The sequence below is a fragment of the Orycteropus afer genome, unplaced genomic scaffold, assembly GCF_000298275.1.
Source record: "Orycteropus afer afer isolate SDZICR_OR568_19922 unplaced genomic scaffold, OryAfe1.0 scaffold00754, whole genome shotgun sequence".
Lineage (NCBI taxonomy): Eukaryota > Metazoa > Chordata > Mammalia > Tubulidentata > Orycteropodidae > Orycteropus > Orycteropus afer.
The window spans coordinates 808,107-831,970 of record NW_006922341.1 but is presented as its reverse complement, the minus strand read 5'-3'; the positions used below and the strand labels follow the sequence as shown (position 1 = coordinate 831,970).

General features: G+C 57.0%; 1 protein-coding gene across 1 annotated transcript in view; it reads left to right on the top strand.

Annotated features, from left to right (window-relative positions):
* JAKMIP1 (janus kinase and microtubule interacting protein 1) overlaps window positions 1–23,864 on the top strand; it is a 71,643-nt gene that overhangs the window by 36,481 nt on the left and 11,298 nt on the right. The window contains exons 7-16 of the mRNA XM_007957507.1: window positions 2,401–2,529; window positions 5,281–5,409; window positions 6,768–6,851; window positions 8,349–8,411; window positions 10,129–10,227; window positions 12,811–12,912; window positions 13,457–13,510; window positions 13,932–13,997; window positions 19,684–19,752; window positions 21,517–21,594. Of these exons, the coding sequence (XP_007955698.1) occupies window positions 2,401–2,529; window positions 5,281–5,409; window positions 6,768–6,851; window positions 8,349–8,411; window positions 10,129–10,227; window positions 12,811–12,912; window positions 13,457–13,510; window positions 13,932–13,997; window positions 19,684–19,752; window positions 21,517–21,594 (873 nt within the window). The remainder of the gene's footprint in view (window positions 1–2,400; window positions 2,530–5,280; window positions 5,410–6,767; window positions 6,852–8,348; window positions 8,412–10,128; window positions 10,228–12,810; window positions 12,913–13,456; window positions 13,511–13,931; window positions 13,998–19,683; window positions 19,753–21,516; window positions 21,595–23,864) is intronic.

Sequence of the window (23,864 nt, the reverse complement as noted above, 5' to 3'; positions counted from 1 at the left end):
GAAACAAAGGAAAAGGATCAATAATTGGAAAATATGGCCTTGGTGATAGAAATAATGGCAGAGATCACATGATAGAATTTGGCAAGACCAATGACTTATTCTTTGCAAATACCTTTCTTCAACAATGTAAGTGGTGGCTGTACATGTGGACTTCACCAGACAGAATACACAGGAATCAGATCGACTATATCTGTGCAAAGAAGCAATGGAGAAGTTAAATATCATCAGTCAAAACAAGGACAGGAGCTGACTGTGGAACAGACCACCAATTGCTCATGTGCAAGTTCAAGTTGAAGCCAAAGACAATTAAAACATCTCCACAAGAACCAGAGTACAATCAAGCATCAAAAGAAGATGAAAGGAATACATAGAGTCACTGTACCACAAAGAATTGGTCAGTGTTCCGCCATTTCTGGAGGTGGCATATGATCAAGAAGTAATGATATTGAAGGAAGAAGTCCAAGCTGTACCAAAGGAACTGGCCAAAAACAGGGCTCCAGGAATTGACAGAATACCCATTGAGATGTTTCCACAAATACAGGCAACAATGAAAGTGCTCGCTTATCTTTGCTAAGAAATTTGGAAAACAGGTACCTGGCCAACTGATGGGAATATATCCACATTCATGCCTGTTCCAAAGAAGAATGATAATTTAAACATTGTTGCAACAGTGCATCGATAAGGAAGTGCCAGAAAGCCAAGCCAGATTCAGAAGAGGATGTGGAATGAGAAATACCATTGCTGATGTTAGATAGATCTTGGCTGAAAGCAAAGAATACCACAAAGATGTTTACTTGTGTTTTATTGAGTATGCAGACATTCGACTGTGTGTATCATAACAAATTATGGATAACATTGCAAAGAATGAGAATTCCAGAATACTTAATTGTCCTCATGAGGACCTGTACATAGACCCAAAAAAACCCACCGCCATCGAGTCAGATCCGACTCATAACGACCCCTCCTTGGTTTCTGAGGCAGTATCACTACAGAAGTAGATTGCCCAACCTTCCCCAAGAGGCTGTTATTTGAACAGAACAAGGAGATATTGCACGGTTTAAAATCAGGAAAGGTAGGCGTCAGGGTTGTACCCTTTCACTGTACTTATGCAATCTGTATGCTGAGCAAATAATCTGAGAAGCTGGATTATACGAAGAACACAGCATTGGGATTGGAGGAAGACTCGTTAACAACCTGTGATACGCAGATGACACAGCCTTGGTTCCTAAAAGTGAAGACTTGAAGCACTTACTGATAAAGATCAAAGACTACAGTCTTCAGTATGGATTACACCTCGGCATAAAACAAAAATCCTCACAACTGGACCAATAAGTAACATCTTGATAAATGGAGAAAAGATTGAAGTTGTCAAGAATTTCATTTTACTTGGATCCACAGTCAACATCCATGGAAGCAGCACTCATTGCATTGGGAAAATCAGCTGTGGAAGAGCTCTTTAAAGTATTAAAAGCAGAGAGGTCACTTTGAAGACTAAGGTGCGCCTGACCCAAGCCATGGATTTTCGGTCACCTCCTATGCATGTGAAAGCTGGACAATAAATACAGAGACTGGAGAAGTGATGCTTTTGAATGATGGTGTTGGTGAAGAATACTGAACACACCGTGGACTGCCAGAAGAAGGAACGAGGGTGTCTGAGAAGGAGAGCCAGAATGCTCCTTAGAAGTGAGAATGGTGAGCCTTCATCTCATGTGCTTTGGACACGTGATCAGAAGGGACCACCCCTGGAGAGGGACATCATGCTTAGTAACGCAGAGGGTCAGTGAGAAAGGAGAAGTCCAACAGTAATGGACTGCCACAGTGGGTGCCACAGTGGCTCAAACAGCAGTGGTTGTGAGGGTGGCCTCGGGCCAGGCCGTGTTTCATTCTGTTGTACATAGTGTCCCTGAGTCAGAACTGACATCATGGCACCTAACCACAGCTATCCAGAATCTTCCTTTCCCTCAGCTGTGAGTCACTGTCCCCACTGCCCCCTGGATGCAGGCTTCAAGCTGGGCAGCGTGCGTGTGGACCTGGACACACAGCTCATGGTGAGGCAGGGTCACGTCTGACAGAGAAGGAGGGGCGCCAGTGTGCACCTCCACCCCACCCCACCTCTGTCCCAACTCAGTCATATCCGACCCTGTGACCCAGCTCCTGACATGCCCTCAGCCCCGTCTGCTCTGTGATGGTGGGCTGGGGTCCCGCCAGCCCCGGCCCTCTCCTCATGGCATTCTGGCATGCCCTTGGCCCTGTCCACTCTATGATGCTGAGCTGAGATCCCATCAGCTCTGGCCCACTCCTCACAGATCCTGACATGACCTCAGATCCATCCGCTCTGTGATGGTGGGCTGGGGTCCCACCAGCCCCGGCCCACTCCTCACAATGTCCTGCATTTTACAGAAGCATGTTGTGGAGACATTTTTTGGATTTGATGAGGAGTCCGTGGACTCGGAAACATTATCGGAAACATCCTACAACACGGACAGGACAGATAGGACGCCAGCCACACCTGAGGAAGATATGGATGAGGTAAGCTGACTCCCAGGAGGCTGGGACCCCCACCAGGGCTGTGTGGTGGCGTGGGCTGCATGCTTCCTGCAGAGCCAGACCCTGGACAGCCCCTCCCCCCTGAGCACTGGGCCACCCATGCTGGCATCCAGGCAGGCTGCTCTACTTCCTCAGCACTGTGACTACCTGGGACCCCTTTTCCCAAACACCAGTTACCAAAGGAAGAGGCTGCTGCCTTTGGTCTCTGCAGCCCATGTAGTGAAAGTGCAGCATGGTCAACCCCCTTGGCCACCTCGCTGTCTCCAGCTTGGTGCAGACAGCATCATTGCCTCTTCCTTCCTCCCTCCCTCCCTCCCTCCCTCCCTCTCCCCTCCCTCCCCTCCTCCCCATCCTCCCTCCTCCCCCTTCTCCCTCCTCCCCTCCTTCCCACCTTCCCACCTTCACTCCCTCCCTCCCTCCCTCCCTCCTCCTTTCTTTCCTTCCTCCTTCTCTTCCAGTTGTGGACAAGTATCTATGACAAAACGTTTGCCATTTAGCAAATGGCAATTTACATGAACAGTTCAGGGACATTAACTACCCCCTCCATGCTGGGCAGCCATCGCTGCTACCCATTTCTGCATAAAGACAACATGTGACTGTGGGAGAAAGCTGACATAGTAGCAAGAAGTTGAAGAAGAAAAATGAGCCCCCCGAGCTCCTGTCACCCCCAGCTCCCACTGTCACCCCAGTGCCCTGTCCGCACTCATGGCTGCTATGGTACAAATATGCTGGATTCTCAGGGTGTGAAGAGCACCATCATGCACACACACACACATGTGCACAGGAACACATGCATGCACACACATGCATGCATGTCTGCACACATGCGCACATACCTGCACACCCGCATTCACACAAACATGCATGCACACATGCATACACAGGCACACATACACACACACATGCACAGACACATGCACAGACATGTTTATGTGTGTTGTGCACATGCATGCACGCACACATGTATGTGCATATGTGCATAGACACAATCCATGCACACATGCATGGACACACACAGACACACGTGCACTCATGCCTGTACACATGCATGTGCTCACGAGCCACCCTGCCTTCTAGACTCCATTCTACTGGTACTCCTCCCCCCAGTGGGATCTGTGTCGGCTGAAATGCTAGTTCCCTGTCCTGCTCATCCACCCCTGCTTCTGTGCCCAGTGGCTGTTCCTGAGTCCACCTTGGGTGGGAGGGGCAGGGACTGCTCCTCGATGGGGCATTCTGCAGGGGGATGTGCTCCTCAAGACTTTTGGGCCCCTCAAAGGGCTGCTTCCTCAGCTCCCAGGCCAGGCTGTGGGCATTGCCCACCTCCAGCTTCCCAACCTGTCCCACCTGGGGTGGCGGTGGGTTATTTCCACAGACTCCCTGCTGTCCCTCCCCCTCTAAGTTATCTTTCAAGAGAGTCCCTTGTAAAGGACTCCAGTCTGGCTTCCCCCAGGGGCCCATACGGCCACACGAAAATGCAGCCCCCAGGCAACCCTTCCTGGTTGGGTCAGATGCTCTCAGGGGTCCCGTGAGCCCGTTCTGTGCTGGAAGTGGGGACAGAGAGATGCTCCAGCCTGCGCTACTGGACCAGCTCTGGCCTCACAAATCGGAGACGTTTGACAAGTCCCTTGGGGCAGCCTGAGTGGGGCTGGGCACTGGGGTTTTGTTCCCGGCCACAGCCTTTGCCACAACACAGTGTAGCCGGTTACATTGGGCCTAAATGGGCCTTCCAGACACACTTTTCAGGCAGCTTGTCTCTGCCCATTGTCCTCATCTCTCCACACAACCATGCGGCTGGGCCGTCCTTGCTGATGGCTGCACAGGTCTGTCATGTGGACTTCTGGTGCTTCCTTGGGCCTGGTTGTCAGCATTTGTGGACAACCTGTGGGCACCCTCAGGAGCAACCCCCAGGGTGGGAGTAGTGTCTGAGCTGAGCCCTTGAACTTCACCTGCTTGTCAACAGCAGGGCTGCTTCATGCCCTCCCCCACGTGCTCCTGTGGGGCTCAGGCCCCCTGGCTCCCACAGCTGCTGAGTGATTGTCCCCAATGCTGGGAGTCTTGAGTGGGTTTTTGCCAAGACCAACTCGGGAGCTTGGGCCCACATCACAGCACACATCACACTGCCGCATGTCACACCATGTCATGTGACATCACATCACGTCCCACAATACCACATTGCACCACGTTATATCCCATGTCACATGCTACATCTGTCATGTCATGTCACACATCATGTTACATGTCACATCACACCACATCACATCACACGTCACACTACAGGATGCCATACCATGTCATGTCACATCACACCATGTCATGTCCCATGATGTAACATTGTCTCACATGCTATGTCATGTCACATCATGTCACATATGCCATAGCACATCAAGTACACTACATCCCACTGCCATACCATGTCACATTGTGTCACCCGATGTCATGTCACACCATGTCACTGCATCGTATCCCATCATATCACATGTGACTATCACATGACATCACATCACACCCGTCATATCACATCACGTCATGTCACCTCTCACCGTGTCACTGCATCCCATCACATTCTGCTGTGTCACACCATGTCCCGCCACATCATGCCATGTCCCACCAAGTGCCACCATGATCAGCTGCATCCCTCCATGTCCCGCCACATCAAGCCACGTCCCACCATGCCCTGGCACTGCGTGCCACCGCACATGACCTCACACCCTCCTTTCTTCCCCTGGTGCACAGACCACGAGCAGAGAGGAGTCTGACCTACGGTTCTGCCAGCTGACCAGGGAATACCAGGCACTGCAACGAGCCTACGCCCTGCTCCAGGGGCAGGTGGGCGGGACGCTGGATGCAGAGAGAGAGGCCCGGGTGAGCATGGGGCAGGGAGCCAGGCAGAGAGAGAGGCCCGGGTGAGCATGGGGCAGGGAGCCAGGCAGGGGACGTGGGGGTCTGGCTCTTATAGTGTGGTGCCTTTACCTACCAGTGGTGGTGGGGCTCTGCTGGGGACAGGAACTCACCACTGGGTCTTGATCTGGTGCTGTCCCAGCTGTCGCCTGGCAGGAGCAATCTCCCCAGAGGCCCCGAGCACTGGTGTGAAGATCTAACAAAGCCACACCCACTGTCTGTGCAGAAATGGTTTCAGAATTCAAGGTTATTCTTTTCAAAGCCTCATTGGTGCATGTCACATGTCAACGGTGCTGGTAGGGTAACTAGTTGCATGTAGACTTTAAATTCTGGAGCAACTTCCATTCTGTTGCTTGGAATAATCTGGTGCCCTTCTTGGCACCAAGTCACCCGGGGTCTGGGGCAGCTGGGGATGGGCACTAAGTTGAGGACTGCCACGTGGCACAGCTGGCGGCATTACAGATTTACCCAGCCTTGCCTCCTCACATCCATCCCCTCCGCGCTCCATTCCCTCGTCCAGCTGTGCTGCTGGGTGCCCGCTGGGTCTGACCCCCTGAAGCTCCCTGCACCTCCTCCTCCCCTTGAAGTCACTGGGTAGGGTCTCTGCCTCCTGCTTGATGCAAGGGAGGCTTCCTGATGAGCCAGCCACAGGGCCAGCGTGCTCCCTGGGTGGCACTGAGTCTTTTTGTTTAAGTTTCATCAATTGCCATGAAAATCCAGGTTCCTGGCTTCTCTTAAAGAGTCAGAGAGCTGTCAGCACAGGTCCTGTTACGTTGGCCCTGAGCTGGGCGTGGCTCCAGTTTGCTACAGTCCCCACCATTCCCTGTGCCCCACCCTCACTCAGCTTCCCTTGTGTATGTTGTTTCTGGTCCTGAAGGCACAACTTTTGTGCAGGTGATGTGGGGCTCACAGGGAGTGGGGGCCGCGTGGGGTGTGGAGATTCTGGGTGGTGGTCCCAATTCCTGATGAGCTCACCTTACTGCGTCCCGTGGCCAGGCTGGGCCCAGGAACCCTAGCTTCCAGCTCACTCACCCCTGAAAACATCAGTCTCTGCCCCAGGCTTCAGGTTCCTTGTCCGTTAAATCGACGGGGTTAGACCTGATGACCGCTCAAGACCTTTTTCTTCTTAACAATTTCATATCTGTCAGCAATAGACGAAGCTAAACAGAGACAGGACAGCTGCATCGGAACACGGGCCCCAGAGACAAGCCCACCTCTGAGCCTTTGCCGTGGGCAGCTGGCGTGCCTGCTCCCTGCCTGTCCTCGCTCCTTTGCTGCCACCCATCGCAGGGACCTGCTGACCCTGCTCCCTTCTGTTCCAGACTCGCGAGCAGCTGCAAGCTGACCTGCTGCGTTGCCAGGCCAAAATCGAAGACCTGGAGAAGTTACTGGTGGAGAAAGGACAGGTGAGCGGGAGTGGGTGTTCGCTCTCTGGCGTTAAAAGAAGAAAAGGCCCATCTCCTGGTGGTGTCCTGAGGCTGTTCTGCTCGGAGCTCCAGGGATGTCGGCAAGGTCCCTGGCCGGGCCATGCTACCAGCCTGCCTGCTTGCAGGGCTTCGGGACAATGAGACGTGTTGGGATTCTGCACGCTTTGTTCTTTGCCAGTGAACAAAAGCAGGACGTGACTCCAAAACTGAGCTGGCACAGACGCCCTGCCGCTTGACGCCGGGGGGGCTGTTGCCACCTGCCCGGACTGACGAGAGGAAGTGTCCTGACCCGAGGACAGCTCGGTTCTCACGGGCGGGGCTGCACCTCGGGCTCGTAGCTGCGGCTCCAGTGCCGACTGTCACAGAGCCAGTATCGCCTCCCATGCCGTTTGCTGAACTGCACAGGGTTAGGGTTAGCACCAGAGATAACAGGCACAGCGGAGGGGCGGGGCCTGACCAGGACCCCGCCAGGGGGCTCGTTGCCTGTGGCCACTGTAACCACGAAGTTGGGCTTGTATGAGGACTGCAGTGTACCCTCTCCGTCTGCAGACTGTGAGCCCGAGAGCAGCGCGTCAGTCATGTCGGTTCCTCCGGGGGCTCTGAGGGAGGCTGTCCCTGCCACTCCCCAGCTTCTGGCGGCTCCAGTGCTCCTGGGCTGCAGCTGCAGTGTCACGTGTCACCCTTCCTCTGCCGCCCTGTCTCTGGGTCACTTCTCTTTTGTAAAACACCACCTACATGGGGTGAGGGCCACAGGAGGGGACACGGGGCAGGCGAGGGGGCCCAGGAGGCTGAGAGCTCAGAGGATGAAGCTGACTGGAGAGGGTTCTTGTTCCCTCATTATTTCATTGGTCCGTCTGTCCATCTGGTGTTTACTGAGCGCCCATGTGAGCCAGGCCCCAGGGAAGACAGACACAGCCCACAGAAGTCACCTGGTCACCTGGGTGGGATGTGGCCACGCACAGACCTCAGCAGGGCAGGCCTGGTGAGGATGCAGAGGGATGAGGGTGGGACTGGAACTGCTCACGCGGCCCAGAGGTAGCACAGCGTTGCCTTTGGGGGGGTCCAGGTGCTGGGTGGCCCACCAAACACGGGGCAGCTTTCTGTGAACGCTCACAGTTCATTTGCTGGGGTTTTGGGGACGCGTGCGGGTGGAGGAGGCTTGACTCATGGGCTGCTGAGCTTGCCTTTGGGGCTGAAGGTTTGGCGGGCAGGCGGGCAGGCGGGCAGTCACTTTGGCCCTGCAGGTCTGCTGCTGGCTCACTGGGCTCTGATGGTGTGGACACTCTCAGGCTTCCCTGTAGGACTGGGCTGAAGGTTTGGTGGGCGGGTGGGCGGGTGGTCCCCGGGCCCCGATGGTGTGGATGGTGGGGACGCCGTCTGTCTTCCCCACAGGACTGAGAGTGACGGGCGGGTGGGCGGGGGGTCCCCGGGCCCCGATGGTGTGGATGGTGGGGACGCCGTCCGTCTTCCCTGCAGGATGCCACGTGGGTCGAGGAAAAGCAGCTGCTCATTAGAACAAACCAGGACCTGCTGGAAAAGGTGTGTGCACACAGCCCCTGCCTCGGAAAGCCCGGGTTCGAGGGGCCCTACTCCCACCCCCACCCGGAGAGCCCGGGGTCGAGGGATCCCCACTCCCACCTGTAGATCCTGGAGTCAGGGGGTCCCCACCCCCACTCGAAGCCTGGGGTCGAAGCCTGGGGTCGACTCAAGGGACCCCCCACCCCCACTCAGAGAGCCTGGGGTCGATGGGTCCCCACCCCTACCTGGAGAGACCAGGGTTGACTTGAGGGATCCCCACCCTCACCCAGAGAGCCCAGGGCCGAGGGCCCCCACCCCCATAACCACTCAGAGAGCCCGGGGTTGAGGGTCCTCCACCCACAGAGCCTGGGATCGAGGGACCCCCACCTGAAGCCTTACCCAGAGAACCCAGGCCAGAGTCGAGGGACCCCCACCCCCAACCTGGAGGACCCAGGCCAGAGTCCAGGGTGGGAGTCCCTCTGTGCCATACACTCACCGCCCACTCCACCCGCACCCCTGGTGATGGGGCCCAGTGCCCTCCTGGCCGCCCTGGACCTCACGGAAGTCGTGCCCCCCCCCCTCCCGTGACTGTGGCCGTGGATGTCCAGTGGTGCCCCACAGTGAGACCCTGCAGGGAGTGGAGTCTCGCAGCCCAGTGGGCGGGCAGTGCCCGAGGCTGGCTCAGCCCGTCGGCCCATGAAGCTTGGGCTCCCTCCACTGGGGAGTCCCCAGACTGGGCATCAGCTCCTTGTCGTTTGCGTGCACGTCGATGGTTTTTTCTGTACGTTTTCTGGGCTGTGTGGCCACACGCTGTGTCAGACACGCGCACCCCACAGAGACCTGGGCCCCTTGTGCTCCCTTTCACCCCCCCAGGCAGCCCCGCCCACTTCCTTTCCCTTTCGATTTCCCTTCTGGGGCAGCTGGCCTTAGTGAGTCAGTGCCAGGTGCTGGAAGGAGGGCAGCCTGGTCAGGAAAGAAGGTCCCACTTGTTGGCTCTGCGGCCCAGGAGGGGGTGTCCGCCCTGTCTTTCTCTGAGGCCCCCGGAGGGGGATCTGGCCCCACTGGCTCTAGGCCCGGGGCGGGGAGTCTGGCCTCCTCACCTCTTGTGTGCTCTGCAGCATGGTGGGCTTGGGGGCAGGACCAGCCACTGCTGTGTAGGCATCTTTGATCCCCCCCAATCCTGGAGGCCCTCTCTGAGGGGTGACAAACAGGAAACTTTCCTGCCCTGCTGTCTCAGCCCCGGGGCAGGGCCCCTGAGCCCCTCTGCCTTCCATCTGCAGTGGGGTCCAGGGGACAGATGCACGCAGACTCCTCACTTACACGAGGTGTGAGTCAGGGCTGTTGCCCCGTTCCTTCCACGGGAGCTGAGGTGGATGGCCAAGGAGCATTCAGGGTCACCGGCTGGGCTCAGCCAGTGTCCTGCCTGCCAGGCCAACTCCGTGCTCAGGGTGACTCCCACCTCTGTGCTTCTAGGAGCACTTTCTGGGAAAGGAGAGGGAGTCGGGACCCCGGCTCTACTGGGTAGGAGCTCTGGGCAGGGGGCTGGCCCTGGGAAGGGGTTGAGAAGGACGGGGAGGGCTTGGGGCCATTTAGCCCCTTTGCCTTCGAGCTGAGGGACCAGCCCTCACAGCTCCGTGCCTCAGCTTCCCCCTGTCAGCCTCGGGTCGGGTCTAGCCCCCCGCGGCCCCTTCCCGGGCGCCGTCCCTCAGCTGCCCACCCGCGGGTGTTCTTGCTGCAGATTTACCGGCTGGAGGTGGAGGAGAGCCAGCTGAAGGACGAGATGCAGGACGCCAGGGACCAGAACGAGCTGCTAGAGTTCCGGGTGCTGGAACTGGAAGTAAGAGACTCTCTGTGCTGTAAGCTCCCCAACGGGGCAGACATTCTCTTTGAGCCCAAACTGAAATTCGTGTGATGTGCCCCGGTGCATGCGCACACGCGTGAAGGGACCCGTCACCCGTTCCTTTGTCGAATCTGTGTGTTCAAAGTAATTCACTGCCTTAATACCTGCTGGAGGAAACACTCGCTGTGGTCTGGACGTGGACCAGGGCTGACATCTTTATTGCCGACGGCTTGTTTTGCACTTAATAAAATGATTTGTTTTTGCAATGTTCTGCCTTTTTCTTGGTGTTCATCCCCCTGACGACTCCTGTCCCACACATGTACTCACCTGGCGTGCGTTCTGCATGATGGGCGGAAACACTGCTCACGATAAACACCCCCTCCTCCGTGGCCTGACGCACAGAGCCCGCCTTTTGAAATAGAGGGCTCTGAGCACCGGCACCGGACAGTGCGCTCAGTGCTGGTGTCGACCGTTTTCTCTTTGCCAAGGTCAGCGCCGGGTAAGTAAAGACAGTGGACGTGTTTAGGGCTGCAGAAAGCAGACCACGTGGCCACGGCACCACCTGCTGGCCCCAGGCCTGCGCACTGCAGTGGGAGTGGACTCACAATGAGCACCGTTTGTCCTTGAAACCACGCATCGCTCTTGAGCGTGGAGGGAGACAGTGCTGCCCATGCCGCTCTGTGGTTGCTTCCCCAGCACGCCAACTTGGAGGCAGCAAATCCTGACGTTTCCTGCCTCCAATTTGAAGCATGGCTCCCGTGTGTTACTGTTACTGTGTGGCTGTTACTTCACTCCCATGTTGTTTCCTGATTAAAAGTGACCACCATTCTGAAATCTCCTGAGCCTGGGGCTGGTTGTCACGGCACCCACCGTGACATAGCTTGGCTCCCACAGCCGACACTTTGCATGTACACACCTTGGTTCCCGGCCTCCGTCTCCTCCCGCCTTCCCTTAACACTGCGTCGGGGCTTGCCACACCGTGCGCCGTCACAGGCGCAGGCCGAGGCCCGAGTACTTCCCAGGATCAAGAGTGGCTGGTCACATGCCTCTGGCTTGAGTGGGAGTCTGGCGCTTTACCCTTGCCGCTGCGCCAAGTCTCTCTCGATGCTCCTGTCCCCGTGGGAACCCCTTGCAGGTGTGGGTCCTGGCTCTTTCTGGAGCGTTCCATCGGCTCTGCTCACCGTGCTGGGATTCTGCCCTGCTCTCCCCAGCGCCTTCAGAGCCACAGAACCTGTTTCTGACCTTAGCTCGTGTAAAGCAGGAGTTTGCTTTTGTCCACTTACTGATGGAGACGGTCTTTACAGGAGGTCGTGAGGGCGAAGGGAGTGTGGGGAACAGAGCCTCTGTGAGTTGTCGGCTGGTAAGGGACAGCATTTTCTCTCTGGCCTTGCATCTCTGGCAGAGGCCCTGGCTTCCCTGCGGCCTCACTGAGGGCCCCTTCCCAGGACCTGCCCAGTCACTGGACTCTTGCGCTGACTGAGGAAGCCTCTGGCTCTGTAAGCTGTGTGGGAGTGGTTCAGGGCACGTTGTTTTGGTCTTACAGTTTGAGCAGATGCAAGTGCTTTGTCTGGAAGCTGTGTGGTGCTGTATGTCCTCCAGGGCCACCATGGCTGCTCTGTCAGTAGCCCAGTCCCCGTGGGGACACCCGTTGGATCCAAGCACAGTGAGGGGCTGTCCCCTATCCCCTATGTAGTCAGGTGTCTCGCATCCTCTCTGGAAACATGTCACTTTATCGATGCCTAAGAGGGTGGCCATGAGTTGTAATCGCTCCGATGGCAGTGGTTGCTGGGTTGGTGTTCTGGGAGATGCCTTCCCCCTCTGATGACACAGTTTGACTGTGAATCGGAGGCAGGAGCAGAATGGTAGCTGACTGCCTGCCACTTGCTGTGTGTGTACCCCGCTGCCTGGCACCCCAACCGTCTCAGGGTAGAGGCTGCCTGGGGTTTTCAAAGGACTGACAGGGCTTTTCCTGAGGTGCCCTGGGTAGCCTTTTGGTGAGCAGGTGAGCGCCTAACTGTTTACACCACCAGGGCTCCATTGGTTGTGTTCCTGTGAATAAAAAAAGCCAAGAACAAAGCTGGCAGATGATCCTGAAAAGAATGTGGCCAGGTCTGGGTCCCTGCTGCTCACTGGTATGGGCCTTGGCCTCAGCCCTCAAGGGTCTGTCTCTTTGTCAACAAAATGGAGATGTGGTGGCTGCTCCGTGGGGTGGTCTGAGGGTTGTCCAGGGTCACGAGGCCCCCAGTGCAGGCAGCTCCCATCAGCCTCTGAGACTTGGCACCTGGTGTAGTTCCTGTCACCGCGGTGGTTTCCTGGCGTCCCCACCAGTGCGTGATGCTCTGTGAATGACGCCCTTTAAGCCGTGTGCATTGGAAGCACACCAGGAGCATGGTTTCCAGAAGGAGCACCATGGCAGACGTGAAAACACCTGGCATTTCGTGGGCCAGGCGGCCACAGTGCTTTGTAGTAACTGACGCCTTCACCGCCCGGAACTGGTGGATGTTTGCTGACTGACATGGGGAAGGGTGAGTGGCAGCGAAGCCGTTGCAGTTCTGTCTTTAAAGCGCGTCTCTTCCCCAGGAGAGAGAGCGGAGGTCGCCAGCCTTCACCCTCCACATCAGCACCTTCCCCGAGAGCAGCTGCAGTGCCCTCCAGCTATTCTGTCACCAGGAAGGAGTGAAGGTAGCGTGCTGGGGGGTGGCTCCCCAGACAGACCAGGGCTCTGGAGGCCAGCTGGGTGTGAAGGGGCCGTCCTGTGCCTGTGGCAGACTTGGTTTCTGTGGGATACCTCCCCCCAGCCCATCCCTCCATCCAGTTTTTAGTCAAAGCTTGTTCCCTTGTTCAAGGGCCCCAAAATGTTAAGGGATAAAGAGCAGAAACTCAGGACGCAGCCTTGAGTGCTCCTAGCTCTGGCCCTCACGTCTCCGAACCTCAGTCTCTTCTTCACCCGCACTGTGAAGCGGGCCTGACGGTGTAGCTCGCAAGCAGACGAGTGACAGCTGTGTGTCTGGAGTCCCCCTGGGCCCTGGGGACACGGGGGTGGCCCTTCCCACCCCCACGACCCTATGGGCCTTTCTAGAAGCAGTGTTTGGTGCCGAGCGCAGCCAGCACAGCCTTTACTTGTCTGGGCGCTGGCACTGGATGGAGGGTGAGCTGTGCTCCCGAGTGGAGGTGTGGTGAGCGTGTCCCGCTCGGCCCGCAACTTCAACGTTGGCATCTCTTTCAGGACGTGAATGTCTCTGAGCTTATGAAGAAGCTAGATATCCTTGGTGATAATGGGGTAACTATTTGTGCGCTCCCCGGTTTGTGTTGTTGGGGTTCGGGTGTACTGTGTGGCTGAGTTAAGGGCTGGATCAGCACCACGGAATGTTTTTGTGTGGCTGTGCCCAGTGGGAGGTGGGTCCGTGTTCCTCAGAGGTGGGCTTTGGCATCAGGCCATCCTGTGGAGTCTCACTCTTGAGGGGGAGGTGTAGACACTAACCCTGAGACCAGAAGGTGGCCGTTTACCACTAAGGGCCCCTGTTTCTAACTGGTTTGGGCCACTAAGTGGCTGTCCCCCGGGGGGATGGACGGTGGTGGAACACAGGCCTGGAACCACGTCCCCATGCTGAGCCCAGGCTTGTCCTCGAAGCCAGGTGTGGCCAGCACCACTGTCTGTGTGCAGTCTGGAGTCCAGCCTAAAACGCCCGTTTCTGTTTTAGAATCTGAGAAATGACGAGCAGGTGGCCATCATCCAGGCTGGGACTGTGCTGGGCCTCTGCGAGAAGGTAGAGCCCAGTGTGTGTCCATGCCCCCGTCCCTGTCCCCAGTGCCACACAGGAGCCACGCAGTGTTGACATCTGTCCATGTCCCTGTCCCCATCCCCAGCTCCACACGGAAACCACACAGGTGTCGACATCTGTCCATGTCCCCTTCCTGTCCCCTTCTATGTCCACATAGAAACCACATGGGTATAGGTATCTGTCTGGGTTCCTGTCCCCAACTGCACACAGAAACCACACAGGTGTTGACATCTGTCCATGTCCCTGTCCCCATCCCCAGCTCCACACGGAAACCGCACGGGTGTCTCACTGTTGGCTGCATGTGTTCCGGTGGGCTTCGTGTTTGCGTCTGCATGTGCTTGGCCATCTGTGTCCCAGGGCAGGCAGTACATGCTTACTCGCTTACTGAATATAGTTGACCTGTGAGCCACCCAAGGGCTATGTCTGCGGCCCATGCTCTTTCCTTCCAGCTTCTTTCCATGCCGGCATTTCCAGCGTAGGTGAGCTCACACCTGGCACCCAGTGTCGCAGACTTTAGGCGCCCCCATCGTTTAGTGTGGCTCCTCACGTGGTTTCAATGGCCCCACATGGCTCCATCAAGGGGTCGAGGCCCAGTCCCAGTCATGCCCTGGCTGCTGGGTGTTGCCTGTCTCAGAGCTGATACCTTGCACACAGCCTTCCACCCGCTTTGGCCAGCACTTGTGTGGGACTGACTCCAGACGCGGACTTGCTGGGCCACAGAGCAGGAGCATTAGTTGGGGCCTTGGTAACATTTCCCAGAAAATTGGGACTTTGGTGGCCCCACGTCTTCCCACTCTGCTGGCCACGTCGGTGAGGTCCCCTACACCGTTGTTTCATTTTCATTCGTTTACGTGCTGGCAGTGGGGAGTGTTGGGGTGTGAGGTGTTCTCTGCTCCTTCCTGTGAGTTGTTATCGTGTTTCTTTCTAGGATTTTCCATGGGGGTTCGTTTGTTCATTCACTCACTCAGCACATACGTACTTGTGTGATCATGGTTTCTGTTGGCGACTTCTCTGTCACCACCACCTCACACATGCAGGACGCTGACTTTGTTAAAGACCCCTCCCTGGTTTGCGGGTCTCTGCCCTAGTTTGGGAAGCGTGGGGCTCACACACTGTGTGGTTGCATCTGTAAAGCTTTCTGTCTCGGAGCCTGAGTTATTCGTGACAGGAAACATGGTTGCCATAGAGATGTTGTTAACTGGGATCCCTTCCACTGTCTTTGGGGCAGTATTTAAAATAGAGAGGTGTCCTCCCTGGAAGCCTGTTTCCCCTCCCCCCAGCCAGTGCTGGCGACAGGCTATAGACACCACCACATAGGTCCCAGCATAGCTCCTGGGCCATGCCACACAGCCGCCATCTGAGTGCTGACCAACATTGGCTCGTCTGACTAGGGAAGGTCGAGGCTGCAGGACCACAGTGGGCCCCCTACCTGGGACCTGGGCAGGTCCGCAGGGGTCCCTAAGCCTGTCTGTGTGCCCCTCGGGGGTGGTGAAACTGGGACACAGTACCTGGGGGATGCTTGCTTCACAGGGGTGCTGACCAGAGCTTGTGGCCAGGTGAGCAGGAGGCTCTGGTAAGTGAGGATGGTGGGTGGCAGGTTGCAGGGGTTTAAGGGGAGCTGCATCCGCCAGGTGACCATACCTGGCTGCTCCTCCCACCCACAGGAGCAGGTGTTCCAGCCCACAGTACGGGCCATCCCCAGACCCCTAGGTCTCTTATCCCCCTGGTCAGGTGACCTCAACTGGCCATGCCCACTGTGGGCGTTGTTCTTCTGCTCACCTGGCTGTAAGCCCCACCCACCCAGCTGATCCCTGCCCACCTTGGCCAGTCCCACACCAGATGTGGCCATCTTAGGTCACCTCCAGAATTTCGCCTGGTAGGTCAGCCAGCACCCCGTTTGTGCCTTAAACTTCCAAGAACCACATGGCTCCCCCAGCCCCATGGGGTCCCCCGAGGGCTGGGTCGAGCAGGACAGCCCAGGCCCCACTAGGACATCCTGGGGCCAGGGTCTGGGTGGGCCCCTTGTAAAGTGTCCTTGTCAGACAGTGGGGGTGCAGACACTACTCCCCATTAAAGCCACAGTCTACATCACATCCAGGCCTCCGAGCACCCCTTGGGATGGCGGGATCTGGCAGAAATGGGACCAGTGGGGGTGCTAGGGGCGCTGACCTGGCAGCTGGGCACTCAACACCCAGTTTCCCTGGGCACGAGGCCGTCAGTGCCGAGACTGGACTGTCCTGGCCAACAGGACAGCTGGTCCCCGGAGCTGGCAGCTCACAGAGGCACCACAGCCCCTGGGGCATCACCCACTGAGGCCTTGGCTGGTCCCCTCTCAACAGAGACACCTCCTTATTTCAAAACTTGTTATTTATGCTGGCATCTGAAGAGACTTAAGCCAACTTCTGTTTGCTGTTGAGAGGCACAAAATGGACTTCCAGACAGATGGATAGAGCTGCTCAAACTAGTCGGCATGGCCCATGGCCCGTGGCTCCCGGTAACAAGCTCACCTGGTGCCCCTCCACCCCCTTGTCACAGGCCTGCCAGGCTGCAAGGCCCAGACCAGACTCTGGCCCTGTGAGGCCGGCCCACACATCAGCATCTCCACGCCTGGAGGATGAATGTGAGACCCCTGGCGGCTCATAGGGACTTTGCTGTGCTTCCTCTCCCTCAAGCTCAAAGAGAGAGACAGACCCCAATGATGGAAATCACACATGCGGTGCAAAGCACCTTACTGGAAACATGGCCTGGCGTGATTGCGCTCGGGCTCTCCCCAAGGGAGAGCTGGGTCTTGAGGAGCGAACAGCTCCCAGCTGGCTGGGAGTGCCACTGCCTTGCTTCTGAGGACCCCTGAGAGGGGACAGGGAGGCTTGGGGGAATCCTGAGGCCAGAGATGGCAGGAAGCCCCTCCTTGCACAGGTCACTCCTAAAGGGGCCGAGGAGAGTGGGCCCCCCTCTCAGGGGCTGGGGGGACAGGCACCTCTCTCAGGGGCTGAGGGGAAAGGCACCTCTCTCAGGGGCCGGGAGGACAAGCACCCCTCTCAGGGGATGGGGGAACAGGCCCCCATCTACCTCCCCTCCTGCAGGGTGGGCTCAGCGACCATTGACTGGCCCATCGAGTGCCAAGTTGTGCTTCACACAGCAGCCCTGGTGGTGCTAGCCCAGAGATCAATGGTTTGAACCCACCAGCTGCTCTGTGGGAGAAAGATGAAGCAGTTTGCTTCTGTAAAGATTGATAGCCTTGGAGACCCTGTGGGCAGTTCCACTCTGTCCTCTAGGGGCGCTGTGGGTCAGAATGGACTCCACGGCAGTGGGTGTGGTTTGGGCTTTGCTTCTGTGAAGACTGACAGCCTGGGAGACCCTGTGGGCAGTTCCACTCTGTCCTCTAGGGGCGCTGTGGGTTGGAATGGACTCCACAGCAGTGGGTGTGGTTTGGGCTTTGCTTCCGTGAAGACTGATGGCCTTGGGGGCAGTTCCACTCTGTCCTCTATGAGTCAGAATCAACTTGACAGCAGGGGTTTTGTGGGTCACAGGCCCTGGGAGCCTCCCAGCAGCTCTGCCCCATCTCTCCTGGTTACTGAGAGGACTTGTTAGGTTTCTCTTTACATCAAATCTTTTTTAACAACTGGTGCCCTTCTCAGAGCAGCTGGATTTAGTGGTCCCAATGGGTCTCTTTTCCATTTTAATTTGTATTCATTTTATGATATTAAAAATTGAGTATTCCCAATTCAAAGTTATAATTACCTGTTCCTTGGAAACTGCATGCCCTTTTGTAATGGCTGTCTGAGGGCCCCTTGGGGCTGTCCCTGCTCCGCTGGGTGCTTTGGGGCCAAACTGATTTGACGTGAGGGAGCCCATGCCCTCCCATGCATTGCAGGCTGGTCGGGAGGTGATGGTAGTAGTGGGTCCCACGTGTCAGTGAGTGTGCAACAACCACAGGAGGTGGGCACTCCAGGGAGGACCAGGCCCAGGTACTCAACAAGCAGGGTGGACTTCCTGGAGGAGGTGTCAGCTGACTTGGGGTCTGCAGGCTGAGTAGGTATTGGCTTGGAAGGGCCTGGGGCTGGGACTGGGGTGGTGCAGGGGCTTGGCCTGTTTGAGCAGACTGATCTCTGACCAGGGTCTGACGGGAAGGGGAGTGCAGAGGCCAAAGGCCATTGCTGGGCAGTGGGGGCCGTGGAGGGTTGAGTAGGAAGAACAGCAGATGTTGTTGAGAGCACATGCTGCCCGGTGGGCAGAGGGATCTGGGGTGAGGGTGGGGGTGGTGGGCATACAGGGGTGCTCAGGTGAGGAGCATAGAGGGCATGGGGGAGGGAGGAGGCTGAGGGCAGGGCACAGATCCAGAGTGGGGTGACTGAGCCCCAGGAAACAGGTGTGCAGCAAGGGGAAGGCCAGCAGGTCAGTCCTGGCCACGGTCAAGGGCCACAGGCTGAGACGTGTCTGTGGATTAGCAACAAGCCCGAACCCTAAGACACAGCTGCCCCCATGGAGCTAGTCACCTGTCATGCACTTTCTCCCCTCCAGGTGTGTTCCCTGTAAAGACACACCCACACACCTGCCCCTCAGAAATGTGCCTGCCACTGTGTGCTCACCCCTACCCCAGACTGAGGACAAAGGCAGACCTTCCCCACCAGGCTTGACCCGCAGGGGCCTACCCCAGCTGTACCTGCCCAACAGGTGCATGCCCTGCCCGGACTGTGTCCCCCTGGTAGTGGGCACCATACGTGGACCTGCCCCTGCAGGGGTACTTCCCCCTGCCCCTTCCCCTCACAGGTGCACTCCCTGCCTAGACTTGCCCCTCACAGGTGCACACCTTTACCAGGTGCATGCCCTGTCCAGACGTGCTCCTCCTGTGAGTGCACATCACACCTGGACCTGCCCCTGCAGGTGTGGGCCCCCCCACCTGCACCATACGTGTGTACCTCACTTGTACCTGCCCCTGCAGGTGTGTGCCCCCCTACACCTGCCCCTTCAGGTGTGGCCCCCCATCCCTGTCCCTGCAGGTGCCCCCCCACCTGCCCCATACGTGTGCACCTCACCTTCACTAGCCCCTGTACGTATGTGCCACCTTGCACTAGCCCCTGCAGGTGTGGGCCCCCCACCTCCCTCACATGGTGCACCTCACCTGTCCCTCTCCCTGCAGGTGTGGGCCCCACACCTTTACAGCTGTCCACCCGTGCTCTCTCCATGCCCTTGTGCCCAGCCCTAGGGCTCTTGCTTACTTGCTCGTGAGGTATGGCTCTCACACACCTGCTGGTGCTCTGTGGCCCTCCCCTGTCAGCCTACACCCTGTGGGAGCTGGTGGCTCAAGTGCTCCATACCAGTCTGGGACAGGTAGTGGCTTTGGTGTTGGCTGGGCTCAAACTTCTGCTCTCCATGGTGTGATCATGTCCTTATGTGCAGGCGGGTGGGGTGAGCAGGGGACTTGGCTCACGCTTCACCCCCCCGTTCACTCAGACTCACACTCACACCCCCACACTCGGGCTCACCGTGCCCCCATGCACCATCACCCTCACGCCTGGGCCTGGTGACCGCACCATAGCCACACCACTGCCCGTGTATATGCCACACCCCACCTGCTGTCCTCCCTGGTGAGGGGCCCCAGTGTGCCCAGCATGGACACGGGCTGTGGGGACACCATGCTCATCCCGGCACCTGACCCACTGTGTTCCAGTGGCTGAAGCAGATTGAAGGCACCGAGGCTGCCCTGACCCAGAAGATGTTGGACCTGGAAAAGGAGAAGGTAGGGGAGGGGGGGAGGGGTAGGAGAACCCTTCTGGGGTGGGGCTGGGGGAAGGAGAGCCCCTTGGGATGCTCTGTGGGGTCTCATATCTCTCTGGCAGGGGTGCCTGGGCGTGTCATTCTGCCCTGGCTGCTCTGGGGGATCCCACCCACTCGCCACTCTCTCAGTCACTCATTGGTCACTTGTGCATGCCCCAAGCCTGTGCTTCGCTCAGGATGCTGTGGGGACCAGGCTTCAGGAGTGAGTGGCCCAGCCCTGCCACAGGGCAGCGGCAGGCTGGGCTGTGTTCCTCTCTGGGATCCCAGGGTGTGAGAGGGGGGTAGCCACAGCCTCCATGTGGGGACACTGAGCCAGTACAGATGAGATAAGTTCCAACACCCTGAACCCTTTACAGTTGGTTCGGGCCTGCTGTGCACATGTGGGCACACCTGGCACCAACAGTGGGTTCAGTCGCTCGCTGGGCTGCAGTGAACAGAGGGTGCTCGCCTGGCCTGGGTGTCAGGGAGACACCCAGGAGAGAAGGTTCGGGAGCCTTTGCAGGCCAGCATGAGTGCCCTGGGAGAAGTGGGAGAAGGAGCGAGGGTTTCCTGGGCAGGAGGTTCTATGGGAAGTCCAGGCGCAGTGAGGGCTCGGGCCGGGGAGCTGGTTCTGTCCCCACTCCCACCACTGAGCTGGGGCACTGGACGAGGACTGGGGACTCTGTCTCCTCCTCCAATGAAAGAGGTCTCCCTGGGGGGTCTCTGTAGGAGAACCTGGATAGACTGGGAGAACAATGTGGAGCAAAACTCAAAATCACTTTAAAAAAAAAAGAGAGAGAGAGAGACCAGGTCTGATAGAGCCCGATGGAACCACTGAGCTTATGGCCCTTAGCTGCCCTTCAGGTCTGGAAGTGAACCCACTCCTGTGGCTGCCAGCCAAACAAAAGACAGGCATATGAGCTGAACATTTACATTAGGTAGATACACTCCTTGGAGAGATCAATCACGGGAGAACAGAAGGGCGGTGTATGCACAGGGAGACAGCTCAGGGGGCAGGAGTGCATGGGAGGAAGGACACAGGGAAGAGATAACTACTGGGAGGAAGCGGGAGGGGAGCTGTTGCATTGTGGGAAATTGCAGTCCATGTCATGAGAGAAAGTATATGTGAGCTGCGGTATAGAAAGTGAATTTGCTCTGTAAACCTTCACCCAAATCACAATAAAAATTTAAAAAAGAAAAGAAAGAGATCTCCCTTCAGAACAACCATGTTTAAAGGATAAGCTGGCTGTGGGGGAGCCTGTCAAGAGATGATTGGGGGGTGTACCTGGGGGCAAATCTGGAGGTGACCTGGCAGATTGTGTCAGCAGGTGACTTGAGGGATTATGTAGGGAGGTGACCTGGGGGGCCGTTCTCGCAGGAGGAGAAGTGGATAGGACAGGACGGAGGGAAAGTTCAGGAACCCTGATGAGTGGGAAGAGGCCAGAGGCCATCTGCTATGTGGGTTTAGGCATTGGAGCCACTTGGTCAGACGCACTAGAGGTGCCCAAGGTCCCAAGGCACCCAAATTCCTGGGACATCCGGTCCTCATCATCCCTCATCATCATGCAGCCAGATGTGGTCATGAAGGGGACCCTCAATTGGGCAGCCCCCCTTCGGGGACCACACAGGGTGTGGCGGGAGGTCATCCGAGCCCCCAGGACCCTGGTGCTGTGCGACGGTGACTCTCTGGTGGGAGTGGGCGTGCCGACCCTGAAGGCCGGCTGTCACAGCACCACCCCTTTTCCAGGACCTGTTCAGCCGGCAGAAAGGTTACCTAGAGGAGGAGCTGGACTACAGGAAGGCGGCCCTGGACCAGGCTCACCTGGTAGGAGTGGATGGGGGTCATGTTCTGGCTTTTAGGCCCATATCTTTTGAGACAGAAGCCATATGTGGGGGGTCCCAGTGCTGGGGGGCTTGGGGCAGGGGGACAAACACCAGCTCCCTGTAGGTGCATGGTCAGGTCCACATCAGCCATGACTTCCAAATATATACAAGGTTCACTTAGACACATACATCACATTTTAGTAACCACTGGAGATGAGAAGGGCTGTCTTTCCTGTGTGTGTATCCGTACTTACGTTTTTATTTGTTCCTACAACCCCAGAGTGGGTTTTCCTATTCATAGGAAAAGATGGGCTGGTCACTTGCCATTAAAATTATTTTACAAAATGTGTTGGCCCTGAGAAATGCAGAGTCAGCAACTATCAAACGAGGTCCAAACCCTGGTTTCCATGAGTGTCTCCAGAAGACGAAGGTTGGTGGTCTGGGCTCAGCACAGATGGGAGGTTCTAGACACAAACACTGTTCCACCTCCCTGTGGCTCCTGGCCCTTCACGTGGAGGCTCTGGGCCAGACCCCTGGGGCAGGAGCACGAGACCCTGACCAGAGGGAATGGAGCCTCACCTGACAGGGCGAGCGCTCTCTGGACACACAGCACAGTGACTCACACAGCGCAGCTGCAAACAAAAGCAGGCCGGTCCGCACTCCCGTGCACCTCCCACCCTCTTCACCTGCAGGTTTCCCTTGCTCTGGCCTGCCCTGGCCCTTTGCAAACACCTCCTTCTCTCCCCTGAAGGACCTAGGTTTCTGTCGAGCCCACTCCAGGCATTTTCCAGAAAGTTCCAAGAAAACTGGTTAGGAGCAGTTTCAGGAATTTAAAGCCAAAGTAAACGGGGGTGCAGTGAGGGGTGGCTGCAGGAGACCATGCTTGAGAACTCCGGTGGCGGTTCCCATTCCTCGCCTGTAGTCTGCCGAAGGGCAGTCGGCATCTTCTCTCTGACAGGGAGTGGCAGCCCTTTGCCAAGCCCTGGGGATCACAGCCCTTTCCTGCGGGGATGGCTCAGTCTCCCCGGGCTGCTGTAACAAAAATGCCACAAGTGAGCAGCTTTAAAGGACGTGAGTGTATTACCTCAAAGTTCTGAAGGCTGGGAGCCAAATCAAAGGGGGGTCCCTCCTTGTCATTCACCCAGACATGCCTTGGTTCTGGGGTGTCATAGATTGAACTATGTCCCCACAAAATATGTGTTGTAAATCTACCTTGCCTGTGGTTCCAATTCCTTCAGGGATTATGGGGTCTTTGTGTTGTGTTAGGGGGCAGTTTTAGTGCAGAGTGTGCCTCAGGTCAGTCCCGCGTGGGATATCAGAGAGCAGACCAAGCAGGCAGAGATGGGGGACGAGAGACATGGAGCCACGTGATGAGCACCAGGGAACCAGGGAGCCAGGGAACCAGAGAACAGACGCTGCAAGAGACAAGGACGTGCCCCCAGAGCAGAGAGAGCACACCCTAGGGCCAGGGGCCTGGATTGGAGTTTCTAGGCTCCTGAACAGTGAGAAAACGTTTGTCTGTTAAAGCCACCCACATGTGGTGTGTCTGTCACAGCAGCACTGGATAACAGACGGCGCCTACTGTGGTGTGTCTGTCACAGCGGCTCTAGATAACTGAGACTGCGTCCGCTGTGGCGTGTCTGTCACAGCGGCTCTAGATAACTGAGATGCCACCCACTGTGGTGTGTCTGTTACAGCAGCTCTAGATAACTGAGACGGCGTCCGCTGTGGTGTGTCTGTCACAGCAGCTCTAGATAACTGAGACGGTGTCCGCTGTGGCGTGTCTGTCACAGCGGCTCTAGATAACTGAGATGCCACCCACTGTGGTGTGTCTGTTACAGCGGCTCTAGATAACTGAGACGGCATCCACTGTGGTGTTCCTGTCACAGTGGCTCTAGATAACTGAAATGCCGCCCACTGTGGTGTGTCTGTCACAGCGGCTCTAGATAACTGAGACGGTGTCCACTGTGGTGAGTCTGTTACAGCAGCTCTAGATAACTGAGACAGCGTCCACTGTGGCGTGTCTGTCACAGTGGCTCTAGATAACTGAGACGGCGCCCACTGTGGCGTGTCTGTCACAGCAGCACTCAGTAACTCGCAGGGTAGAATTTTGCGAGACCAATGACTTGTTCATTGCAAATACCTTTTTCAACAACACAAACAGTGGCTGTACACATGGACTTCACCAGATGGAACACACAGGAATCAAATTGACTACATCTGTGGCAAGAGGCAATGGAAAAGCTCAATATCTTCAGCCAAAACCAGGCC